This window comes from Cibotium barometz, chromosome 10 (assembly GCF_041138505.1).
Source record: "Cibotium barometz isolate CiBa-2024 chromosome 10, ASM4113850v1, whole genome shotgun sequence".
NCBI classification, from domain to species: domain Eukaryota; kingdom Viridiplantae; phylum Streptophyta; class Polypodiopsida; order Cyatheales; family Cibotiaceae; genus Cibotium; species Cibotium barometz.
In genome coordinates, this window is record NC_141055.1 from 693,382 (window position 1) to 706,773 (window position 13,392).

General features: G+C 46.8%; 1 protein-coding gene across 1 annotated transcript; it reads right to left on the minus strand.

Moving 5' to 3' along the window:
- Positions 1-8,927: 8,927 nt before the first annotated feature.
- On the minus strand, positions 8,928-11,875 carry LOC147634422 (nudix hydrolase 19, chloroplastic-like). Its single transcript, XM_086803491.1, has 7 exons — positions 11,466-11,875; positions 10,470-11,385; positions 10,187-10,327; positions 9,973-10,077; positions 9,721-9,820; positions 9,412-9,504; positions 8,928-9,307 (listed from the first exon to the last, which is right to left on the minus strand). The coding sequence occupies exons 2-7, from the start codon at positions 11,037-11,039 to the stop codon at positions 9,051-9,053; spliced, it is 1,266 nt and encodes a 421-aa protein (XP_086659617.1). The 5' UTR covers positions 11,040-11,385; positions 11,466-11,875; the 3' UTR covers positions 8,928-9,050.
- Positions 11,876-13,392: the final 1,517 nt, after the last annotated feature.

The following is a 13,392-nucleotide window of genomic DNA, read 5'->3' on the forward strand; positions in this document are numbered from 1 at the left end:
GATGGTCCACTGGGAACGTGGGGAGTGTTGGGATCTTCACATGCTTCTCAACCATCCGGAACAAATCTGCCATCGCGGGGATGTAACTGAAAAAGGGTGGGTGGGTGGGAAAAAAAAACTTTGAACCTGCAAGTGGCTGTCCAACAACTCAGCCCGCCTTCCTCTTGCTTCTTCTCTTCCCGAACAGTCCCTAACAATCCACCAATCAGCAACGCAATAATCCCCCTCTTGCTCAAAAAACTCCCAAGATCTTTCAAGAGCCTAGGGCTCTGATACCATGTCAAAATACGCAACGGAGATGATAACCAAATCTGAGACCACAAGAGCAGGTAGAGTGCAGAAAATAGACAGCACAAGAGAAGGAGAGAGATAGGCGTGTAACTCTTCTCTATACACAAGATCCCAAAATAAAAACAAGATACAATGGTGTGGGAGCCATGGGGCCATTTTATATGGCCCCATACATGCAATCGGCCTGTTGAAGAGGCAACCGACTGGGCCTACATGTCCACGACCAGCTCCATCCACCAGTCGGCCAGCTGTACACAGTCGGCCAGCATGCATGAGAGGTCAGGGACAAGAAGCGGCAGTCGGCCAGCATCCAGAACCTCCTGACCAGCAGTCGGATAGTATCTAGATCAGCCAAGGTGCAAAAAACTGCCTCCCACACCTGGTAAAAATAGGGAAAAATGGAAAAGAAATACGGGGAGTGAGGAAAAATGAGAAAACACCTACAAAGGGCGGGCACACCCACAACAGAGGCCCTTGTGTCTGATAAAGACAAGAGATGACTTCTAACAAAAGCTTAGGGGGGGGATTGTCTCGAAGAAAGATCTTTTAGAACCGGTCATGAAGGGCCTTGTACTTCTTAGTAGCACTAGTGACTGTCACGGTGGTCTAAGCATAGATCACTGGCTAGAGAGGAGTCGTCTTGTTTAACAGCGGCAGTACGAAGGACGTGGTCACGGAACAGGTCACTTGAGGAGCTCATTTCCCGTTGATCTCAATGAATAAGCAAGGGATTTAGCATTGGCATGACCAAGTTTGAAGCTCATCGTGCGAAGTTAGTCATCTAGAGCACAGAGTTTGTGCGAGATTTTATGGTTGCCCCTCTTGTAGGTGCGCACATTGTGCACCTTTCCGAATCTCTCGTTTAGCCTGGATATGAATGACCGGAAGTAAGGCGAGGTGCACTGTTCAAGTTCCTCAGGTAGACCCTGATTGGGTCTGGTTATGGCCCTTACCATTGGCAGCTGCTACCTTGCCTACTCCAAGCTAGGAGATCTTCGGTTTTCCACCATTGTATTTCATCTCGGCACTTTGCGCAAGCAGAAGTGCCCGATCAAAAGTCTATGGCTCAAACATACGCACACCCCATTGGATTTGCATGTCTAAAAGAATGATCGCCTCTCCTTATACTGTCCGTGCTCCTCGAGACTGAGCCTCCCACCTATCTTGCCGGCCTGATCCTTCTAGTCTAGAGTAAGGTGAGGTGCATTGTTCAAGTTCCTAGGGTAGACGCTGATTGGGTCTAGTTCCGGCCCTTACCGTTGGCAGCTACTGCCTTGGCTACTCCAAGCTAGGAGATCCTTGGATTTCCACCATTGTATTTCATCTCAGAACTTCGCACATGCAGAATTGCCTGATAAAAAGACTATGGCTCAAACATACGCACATCCATTGGATTTGCGTGTCTAAACCAGACAAGAATTGACCTCTCTTGTCCTCTTCTGATTTTTGTAACTATAAAGCCAGTTGAGCGACGTTAAAGGCAAATTGGAGGATTGGCTGCATGTTCTGGCGCAATCCCCGATACTCGTCCTCGAGCTGCTCAAGATAGTGAGGCAGTAGGAACCGCTTCTTGAGGTCCATGACAAACTGGTCCAATTCGTAGGCAACAACCCCAAAATTGGAATTTGCCTGGGTACAATGTGCCACCAAGGGATAGCTTTCCCTTCTATGTAGCAGCTAGCTAAGACAACCTTTTCTATATATGACTTCCTACCAGCAGCAAAATAAGCCTCAAACTGGAGAATCAATAGGACAAAAGGATGCTGGTCAGTTTGCTAAACTGGTTGTTGGCCTGCTCATAAAGCTCCACGACCTGAATTTATCACCATAAAGTGGACCTTTCACACGTGGCCCCCCAAGCTGCTGGCCAATTGCCTGTTTGCTGGCCAACTGGGGTCTGGCCCTTCCCACAGGCTAGCCGACCATGGCCCTAACCACCATAGGCTAGCCGACTAAGGCACTAGCCCTCTAATGGGCTGCCAACTTGCTTCCCAGCCCACTATAGGCCGGTTGCTTCGGCATGGGGGGCTCCTTGGCCCCTAGGGCTGCCCACCTTGTAGGCAAGGCCCTTAAGGCCTTATGGGGTGGCCCATAGGGCTGCCCCTTTGCCTACCTGCCCACATACAAGTGTGCATATGCAACAAGATTCCTAAAACATAATGTTGGTGTCCCAGCAGAGCCCGATACACTTGTACGGTGACTCACAGTACAGACTGGCACTACTCCATGTGCGGGACATACACACCTGACCATGACCATGTACGGGACTTGGACACCTGACCTGGATGCTTAGAGTGGGTCCCTGGCTAGCTCGTACTGGACTAGGGCTCACAAGGGGCCAATCACCGCTTGTACAGATATGTCCACGGGGCATCCAAGTGCAGGATGCACGTGACATGCGCACACAAAATATGTACCTTTTAGCTCTAACCTGTTGTTTAGTTGCCTTGAACTCCTTTTGGATCTACTTGTCATTTGTAGTTGCAAAACTAGCCATGCAGCTTTGCAACTATGCCCACTTCTCCTACTCGAAGAATAAGGTGATAGGCTACCCTCTCTACACACCAACTATTGGGCTACCAAGCCTATACATGACTGGTCTCTGTCCAAGCTCCTTAGGACCAATATGCTCCACAACAGACAGAGTAAGCATTTCTGCCATAACTGATGAGCTTCGCACACACTACTCAAATGGGCATCAAACAGAAGGATGCATGTTCTTTATAAGTCCAACTGGGCAATTATGGGATTTGTTACCTTCCATTCACTCCTGAGATGCAATCATGAGATATGATCTGTATCATGTATCCATGCAAGACGTCATGTCCCCTGCCACTGGTACTCGCCACAAGAAAAAGTTGCATTTTGTGATCTTTTACAAGTCTGGAATCGTAGAACAATCCCTTGCCCTAGGGCTTGTATTTCAGTATTTCTGATAGCACCCCCCTGGACAAGATGGAAACATGCTATCCATCAAGCATGTCTCTGCACTTAATTACGGTGCACCAGTCTACTGACAATACAATGCCAACTCAAATCAAGACCAAATGTAATGCTTGTAGGCAGGGTTGATTTTTGACGTGGGAGACAAAAAATCACCACTGCTTGTAGGGGAGGGACTAATGGTGCAGACAAGGCTCTGGGTCATTGACTCCTATATGTACCTTCTGTTTGCCCTTGCTAACATTGTCCTTCAAGTTCACAAATGAATGTAATGATAAGAAACATTACCTGCCACTGCCTTGGCAACAGTTCCCAATCTGCGATAAGCCTTGGTCTTCTTCATTCTGCAACCTTGATCGATGAGGAGCAGCCTAGAGCTAGTATGCCATTGAGATTACCTTTTTCTCTCTTTATCTGGCTGCTTGCTGTTTTCTACAACAGTAGCCCCCTCATGCTGTTTTGGCCCCTCTATACGGCCTGTCAAGCCTGCACACTACAGCCCCCCTCTTGTAACACACGGAAGCTCTGAGAGTCTTCTTTCAGCCCTAAACACTCCTGGCAACATGCTAATGCAAAACGCAGATATAGAGAGAGAGTAGAGAGAGAGAGAGAGAGATGTGCTGGACATTCAGTATATTGCTATAGTACAAAAAGGTACTCTTACACACAGCCCTAGGCTGCCTTGAATAAAAGGTGAATAACACCCAAAACTGTCCCCCTATGGGACTCCTACTAACCCAAACCCCTAGAGGGTTGAATGAATCTTTCAAGGAGCCTCTTGTGCTATCTATAGTTCTTTTGACTTTATGGAGAACTGGCCGACTCCTGGTCGGCCAGTTGATTGGACAAATAAATCGTGTTTTGATGCGCTTGTAGTCCCTTTGCCATATCCTGATGCGTTTCAGCCGCCATGCTCTCTGGTACAGCCAATAGAGCCTGTGTCCAGCCAACAGTACCCCCTTTCCAGGCAGCCGACAGCATCCTCTTCTTGTTTTCCCCAAGCCTTGCTCCACACTGCCCAAAGCACCTGTGCTCCAATCTCTGATCCTATCTGGTTCATAGTCTTTATCTCGCTGCCTCTTCTGGATCAGCGTCTGAAGATTGTCCAGCGCATTGATCATGCACATGACATCCCCCTCTGCTAAACTTGATGACGGGCTTCCAACCTGTTCTTGGATGACTGTCATCATCCCATACTTTTTCCCGAAGTCCCTCCGTCATCCATCCATCCCTGGCAACCCTTTTCTCTGAAAGCCCGGCCCGGTCTCCAAACTACTCTGTCACAGACTAAGATCTATGCATTTGGTTCCATCAAGTCCACAATCCATTCCTGCCCTGACTCTGAACACCGTCTTGGTCTTCATTCCTGAGGAATGAGTCTGGCACTCTCACATCACCCTTGGAGGATAAACCTTCCTTGGGACCGTTGCCCGGGGACCTATCTGGCTCACAGAACTGCCATCCCCTTTGGCTTTGTGGAACACCACCAACAAACCTCCTGGGAGTTCTTCCCGATTCTGTGTCCCTTGCCTTGGGCTTCGTATCCGTGTACTTTCCTGTACCTTGGACCTGTACACCATCATACGGGACTGATTCAGTGTTTAGCTTTCCTGAGCCTGATGCTCTGATACCAATGTAACACGCGGATGCTTTGAGAGTCTTCTTTCAACCCTAAACACTCCTGGCAACATGCTGGTGCAAAACACAGATATAGAGAGAGAGTAGAGAGAGAGAGATGTGCTGGACATTCAGTATATTGCTATAGTACAAAAAGGTACTCTTACACATAGCCCTAGGCTGCCTTGAATAAAAGGTGAATAACACCCAAAATTGTCCCCCTATGGGACTCCTACTAACCCAAACCCCTAGAGGGTTGAATGAATCTTTCAAGGAGCCTCTTGTGCTATTTATAGTTCTTTTGACTTTATGGAGAACTGGCCGACTCCTGGTCGGCCAGTTGATTGGACAAATAAATCGTGTTTTGATGCGCTTGTAGTCCCTTTGCCATATCCTGATGCGTTTCAACCGCCATGCTCTCTGGTACGGTCGACAGAGCCTGTGTCCAGCCAACAGTACCCCCTTTCCAGGCAACCGCCAGCATCCTCTTCTTGTTTTCCCCAAGCCTTGCTCCACACTGCCCAAAGCACCTGTGCTCCAATCTCTGATCCTATCTGGTTCATAGTCTTTATCTGGTTGCCTCTTCTGGATCAGCGTCTGAAGATTGTCCATGGCATTGATCATGCACATGACATCCCCCTCTGCTAAACATGATGACGGGCTTCCAACCTGTTCTTGGATGACTGTCATCACCCCATACTTTTTCCCGAAGTCCCTCTGTCATCCATCCATCCCTGGCAACCCTTCTCTGAAAGCCCGGCCCGGTCTCCAAACTACTCTGTCACAGACTAAGATCTATGCATCTGGTTCCATCAAGTCCACAATCCATTCCTGCCCTGACTCTGAACACCGTCTTGGTCTTCATTCCTGAGGAATGAGTCTGGCACTCTCACATCACCCTTGGAGGATAAACCTCCCTTGGGACCGTTGCCCGGGGACCTATCTAGCTCACAGGACCGCCATCCCCTTTGGCTTTGTGGAACACCACCAACAAACCTCCTAGGAGTTCTTCCCGATTCTGTGTTCCTTGTCTTGGGCTTTGTATCGGTGTACTTTCCTGTACCTTGGACCTGTACACCATCATACGGGACTGATTCAATGTTAAGCTTTGCTGAGCCTGATGCTCTGATACCAATGTAACACGCGGATGCTCTGGGAGTCTTCTTTCAGCCCTAAACACTCCTGGCAACATGCTGATGCAAAACGCAGATATAGAGAGAGAGTAGAGAGAGAGAGATGTGCTGGAAATTCAGTATATTGCTATAGTACAAAAAGGTACTCTTACACACAGCCCTAGGTCGCCTTGAATAAAAGGTGAATAACACCCAAAACTGTCCCCCTATGGGACTCCTACTGACCCAAACCCCTAGAGGGTTGAATGAATCTTTCAAGGAGCCTCTTGTGCTATCTATAGTTCTTTTGACTTTATGGAGAACTGGCCGACTGCTGGTCGGCCAGTTGATTGGACAAATAAATCATGTTTTGATGCGCTTGTAGTTCCTTTGCCATATCCTGATGCGTTTCAGCCGCCATGCTCTCTGGTACAGCCGACAGAGCCTGTGTCCAGCCAACAGTACCCCCTTTCCAGGCAGCCGACAGCATCCTCTTCTTGTTTTCCCCAAGCCTTGCTCCACACTGCCCAAAGCACCTGTGCTCCAATCTCTGATCCTATCTGGTTCATAGTCTTTATCTGGTTGCCTCTTCTGGATCAGCGTCTGAAGATTGTCCATGGCATTGATCATGCACATGACACCTCCTGCTGCAAGACCAGCCTACACACTTCGTAGTGGGTTGGCCGCCCTGTAAAGATCTGGCACTCCCATGGAGGAACACACCATACTCAGCCCACTCTGAGACCAATCCCGACCTTACGCACAGTCTTCCAGACAGCTCATCTCACAGGCTTGTGACCTAATCCTTGTAGGAGTCCCACGCTCGGACGCACCTATGGACCTGAAAAGCAGCAACCAAAACATAGCAAGTACACATCAATAGTACCAGAATGCCGGTGATCTCCAGCGCTTCTCCATGGATATGCAGCAGTACAGATACTACGTCGCACATATCCGACCATGCCATCTTCCTCTTTCATCCTGGGCTTTTCCTCGTCCTCTATCCTTGGCGTCCCATCCCACCTCAGACCTTGGAAGACAGAGAAACGGCCCAGGGATTAAGGGGCAAACCTCGAGGCCCATAACTGTCACACATGCACCCACCATACCAAAAGGCCAAAGAGGGCATCACATGTGATCACTTGAATCCAACAGAAAGGGCATAATATCAACCAAAAAACCGTTGTTTATGGTGCCACACAATGGGCATGCTGTCAAGCAATGCCCTAAAAAACCAACTCCTTCCACCCCATACTCAACCAAGGGACCAGTTGCCAAGGCCAACTCAATAGAATCTCCCCCGCCGAGCGGATTGTTAGAACCGTCATTTATAGGACATTGCAAATTAAGCAAGCAGGAATCTCCCAGGAACTAGAAACTCTACAGGAGGGGACTCTAATAAAGGCTAAAGCCAAAACAGCTCCTTCAGTGAAGGGTCATGGCACTTTAGCAGACAACCTATCATAGTCTTGTTTAGCTGAAGACGTTATTTCTGAACAGCTTGACTACAAGCTCGCTTAGATTTGACACGAGTGGCCAGAACAGTCATTGGATTTAGCACCGGAATGATTCTACAAGTTCAGTGCCTTGCACAGAGTGCAACAATGGAATTCCCAGAGCTGGAGTTTACACACAATTTCTTGGTCACACCATTCATTGCTGCAAACATCATTTTAGGTATAAAGTGGTTTGCAAAATGCAAAGTACACGTCGAATGGAATGATTTTTTTTTTTTCTGTGGATCACAAAAACATTACCGAAATCGGTCATAAGCCAAGGAGAACCTAAGGAGCTCTGCATTCGATGATCTATAGTGTACAGTCCAATATCCCAAACAATGGGTTTCTTCCTGATGTTGATATAGTTGGGACTAACTATGTGAATGAGTTTTCTCAAAATTAAGTGCAAAATTTACCACATAAGCGACACAGAGCTAGAAGAAAGAAGAAGAAAAAGACCAACCGATAAAAGAGACCTCGAAACATTCCGCCATCTGCTGGGCCCAACAGTTTCGTCACCCACCTGATCAGACAAAAGCCACACTCCAGTGGATACCAAGGTACATGACCACAATACCTCCCATCAATCCACATAGATACCATATTGCTGTAGTAACAATCGGTACTCAAGACCCTCATGGAGCTGACACAAGGTTCCATCAATTGAAGGATTTACCGACGACATTGCTGACCCCGTCGTCAAGCTAAGTGATGTCACGTGCATCCTGCACTTTGATGCTGTGGACATGATGCACCAACTCAAGTGCAAGGCCTTAAGGCTGGACAATAGGCATTTTGTGAGCCCTTGTCCAGGAACGAGTCGCCGGCGTACCGCCAAGGGTGGTCAGAGTTCTTTGTCAAAGTGAGAGTCCCGGTGTGTGTAAAAACCCATTCATATGGTACTAACAACACCACAGACCAGAAAAAGGGGGCAATATTAAGGTCATCCAGTAGGCCTTGGGCAACCCTTTGGCCACCCAATTTGGGGGCCATGGTCAGGTTGGGTGCCCACAACCAAGGGGCCACCGCCTAAGTCTCAAGTGCCCATGGAAAAGCACCCAAAAGAGCACTTTTCAGTCCACGTAGCCAGTTGGCGAGCCCTAAGGTCTACAGCGCCTCTATACAGGCCATTTCCAGCCACACCTTCCATCTCATCATTCTTGCACACCTTGAAGCTGATACCGCCACCTAATTGGCAGCCCTCAGCCCTAACGCAAGCAAACAGGAGGTCAAGAACAGTCCAACATCATCATCGAAGCAAAACACAGGTCTTTCAGCCTGTAGAAGCAAAAACACTCATCACCTAGCTATCCAGCACCGGGTGGCCAGCATTCTGCAAGTCATGTGGTTTAAACATAGAAGCAATCTCATACACCAAAAATATTCATTGAGGATCCACCTTATTCCACTGAAATTGAATTCTCATAGAACACCTACATACAAAAATTGCACAAAGCTGACACCATTTTCATGCCATGAAGAGGCAAACATATATCCAATATTAAGTTCAAAACCTAAGTACATCAGGCAATCCCTAAATCAATGAGGGCTCAAATCATGCTTGAGAGCAAAAATATAGCTACAAGTGTCAAACTTTGCTCAGTAAGGCATCTGGCCCTTTTGTCGCCCATGTAGAGATTAAATGATGAGCAATTGCATACGGGCCCGGTACAAACATAGGCGCAAGTTCCCCAGCATCAACCCTTGATTCAATCGAAGAGCCTCTCCTTCTCTCTTCGCCAGCACATGCTTGATGCACCCTAGATGCAGATGACTGCTGCTGGCTCCTGTATTCATTGAATGTCAAGGCCTTTCTAACCTGTTCCCGAGGATGCCATTTCGCCTCTGCAGCATAACAACACCAAAATGCATTGAAAAGTAAAATAGAGAAAAAGTCTCATAAACGCAATGAAACAAAATCCTGAGATGTCAAAGTCCCAGAAATAAACCTTCCAATTCCTTTTTATCCACTCTGATATCAAATGTAGCCGCAAATGCAAAAAAGCCCACCATCAATTGGCAAGACATGCTGCTTGGCCCAACTGCAAAACCCCTCCAAACACAAGGGGTCAAAAAGATGATGCTACAAATGCAAACTCGAACTATCTAGCATAGAAAAATGCACTCTTTCAAGTAGCTGCTTCATGGTTTGAAGGAAAAAAGTGTTAAATGCACTCTTTCAAGTAGCTGCTTCATGGTTCAAAGGAAAAAAGCGTTATACATGAATGCTGAAAAACAACCTTATTATTGCAACTTACCAGGCCATGGTTGAGAGCTGTGATAAATGATTTCACCAACTTCAATGCCAACTTCTTCTCTTGTCTCACGCCTCACAGCCTCCTCCAAACTCTCCCCTGGCTACAATTTCCATGGCCAGTACAAAGGCATGACTGATTAGCTGTTCAGCAACCCCACCTCAAGAGAACAAGAAACTTATGTGGGAAACAAAGAAACACCAACAAATAAAGATTTCTAAGCAGCCCGTTGAAAAAGGCAGCAGCACTTTTTACCTCAATAAAACCAGCAAGGCAACTCCACATGCGTGGCACAAATCGTGACTGGCGTCCTAACACCGCACAGTCCCTCTCTTTGTCAATCACCAGCATGATCACCACCTGTACACCATCACAAGCATGAGAAGCCATCACTTCTATAGAATCCTTCGAGCCCTCTTGTGACATGTGAAGAACGCAAGAACCAAATGCCCATAAAAAGATACTCTACAGGATCTAGTCGAGGATACAGCTTCTTTTTGCAAAGATCGCTCACACATTGTCGACGCCTCCCAGACTCCTTAAAGACTGTGGTGGCCCCACACCGTCCACAAAATCTTGATTGACTGTGCCAATCCAACATCGCTCTTGCCTGCAAAAGTCTCCAAGCCAGAAACACCACCATGCATCATGAGCCTATTTACAGCAGGAGCTGAAATCATTGAATACAAAGCATAACAGATGAAGGGCAATTTGCATAAACAAGATTAGAAAACAGGTTGGAGCTCACACACATGGCCCGCAATGGACAACTCCTCTAGTGTGGGTTGGTCAGACCAATCCGTGCCTGTCATGAGCAGTCGGAGATCGACAAAGCCAACCTTGGCATCAGAAGAGGGCAGTTCCCATGCTTTCAACAAGCCTTGCAACCACTTTGCATCCTGGGCAATCTTGTCTGCAGAACCACCAAATGCTGGGTACGGAGACACGTCCAGAGCACAAAAGGTAACACCATCTCTATCACCCAAGTACACAAGTCGATCATGGGTGAGAATGCCATGGCTGAAATCTGCAGGAAGGAGCTTGTCTTCATCACCTACTGTCTGCTGCTCTGCCAAAAAAGTACTCACAGCCTGCTGGGAGGAGACTAGAGCATTGTGGCAGATTCCAAAGTTCTGCCAAGCGAGGCGCCAAATCTGACCGCCTTGGGGTGAGGATATGGAGGCGATGAGGGGCTTTCCTTCCAACAAAGGCAAGACTCGCAGGGTCCCTGCTGATTCTGCTTCACCCAAATCAGCTATGCTGAGGTTCCCACGCTTGTCTGAGATGATGGGGTTCCCTGCAAATGCATGATGGGCGATCATGGTAATGCTCTGGTTTTCGTAATCTTGTATGCTGCACCTTCTTGAGCTTCTCCTTCTTGAGCTATAGGGACTATGGCTATGGCTATGCGTTTAGATATGTGTATGCTATGTCTGTGGCTGATGATTGAGCTATGGGAACTATGGCTATGGCTATGCTATGCTATGGCAGTATGGGAGCTATTGCTATGTATATGCGATGGATATGCTATGGCTATGGCTGTGGCTGTGGCTGTGGTGATCAAACCATACGAAGATGGCTCTGAGTATGCTATGGCTGTTGCTGTGGCGATATAGTCTGCTCATATGGCTATGGCGATATGGCAATATGAATATGGCCTGGAGTTTCCTGCAGGCGATGGCATTCATTCGATCGCTTCCCCAGAAAAACCTTGAACCCTTGTAAGAATCAACAGGCTGTAGATTTACCTTTGTCAGCTCCCCCCGTGTACGGCACACCGTTGGAATCGCCTTTGAAGATTGTGCTCCTCTTTTTAGGCCCAGCACGGCTTTCTGCCCACCAGCGGCTTTCCACCAAAGACAGCACCGCCCCACCGCAGATGAAGCAAAATACAAAACGATCGCTGAGAGAGAGAGAGAGAGAGACTGCGTCAACAAAAAAGGGAGTTGCGGTTAATGTCCTAGACTCCTAGCCCGTAGGCCGCAACAGACAACAACATAAATACGCTCCAAAGCGCAGTACGCAAGTGTGAATTTAGTAGCTAGGCTTTGTCACCAGTGACCACATAACTTATGTCCGCAGTGCCCACTGACTACAAAACTTGCAAGTTGAAATTCTTTTTTCTGGGAAATGTATATTATATTATTACATCATGACCATTCTTTCATCTCTCAAGAGTTATCCATATATATGTGTGATGATTTCAAAACCAGACAGACTCCACAGTATTCAGCCTTCAAAGACAAAAGAACATTCATCCCATCTAGTATGAATCCCAACTGCTTGTTGGCCTGCATAATTGGCCCAGTTAAGAAACCTTTTGGAGTCTGTTCCTCCATGTACTCTTTTCTCTTCCAACTTTTTACATCAGGTCTCTTCCTCACAGGATTTTCCAAGAGGGTCAAGTAGGTGCAGACAAGAAGCTGCTTCACTTTGAGATACCACCTCCTTGTTTTGGGTTGAAGTCTTTAACTTCTCTTCTTGCTTGCTCTTTGTGACCCTTTGATGTCTTTTCCCGCATACACCTGCATCATATTTTGTGCATGTTAGGCTGCCCTAGTATATACTACACCCAATATGTATAAGATACCCCTATAATGACTTTAATAGTTCAACATATGTATTATTGTTGAGTTTATTGATGTAATAAATAGACCAACAGTTATATATATATTTATGTCTGATTTCCTCAAAGTCAATCCCATGGACAGTCCCTTTCTGAAAACAATAGCATTTCTAGCCAACCATAGCTCCCATAAGCATACATATCTGCACGCCGCTCTCTCTCTCTCTCCATAATCATACATCGTGCATGCCTCCTTGTTACATTATTGGCCCTCTATGGTCTATTGGGGACGCCCATCCGACCATTGTGCCATGCTTGCAATTAGTATCGTGAGTGATGTCATATTAAATACTACATTGTAAGTATGATTGGCATATACTTTGCGGGTCTATGCTATGTATGATGTGATTGGGTGATGCCATGTGTACGCATGCTAGTGTTGTTGATATTGGTGTTTGATTGCCTCACCTAACATTTTGACTTGTTGAGTACAGGTGATGAGTACGAGGATGCCGAATGAGGCGTTGTACTTGTGCGAGGGTCACCGAACTAGGTGTCACACAGGCATGAGTGTGCAAGGGTCACCGAACGAGGGTTGCACGCTCGAGGGTCACCGAACGAGGTGTCGCACGAATTTTGTCATGTAGATGGGCGTTTACATCGCCTCGACATTTATGAGTTATATTTCATTATTGTTGGTTGGCCATGTGCCATTATTTGTATTCGTATATTTATGCACCCCGATGTGCACGGGTGTAGTGTGTGTGAACTAGAGGTTCACTATTGTTTTTGGTACACACTAGATGTGTGAACATCCTCTAGAAGGATTGATTATTTTTGTAAAAAGAGCCCTATTTTTGGCAAAAGCTTCACGATTGGCTCAAGGGCTATTTTGAGGAATAATACTCATGTCGTGCAAGGAGCTAGCACGTATGAGGGGGAGATTTAACCCAATCCTTGTTGATTGATGGTGATGTTATTTTGTGCACAGTTTTCAAGTCTATGGTTTATCTTCCATGTTTATGTCTGAATCTGTTATTTGTTTAGAGTTGAATATTTATCCCTGATTATTGTGTGCAATTTTGCACACAGTTTTCAAGTCTATGGTT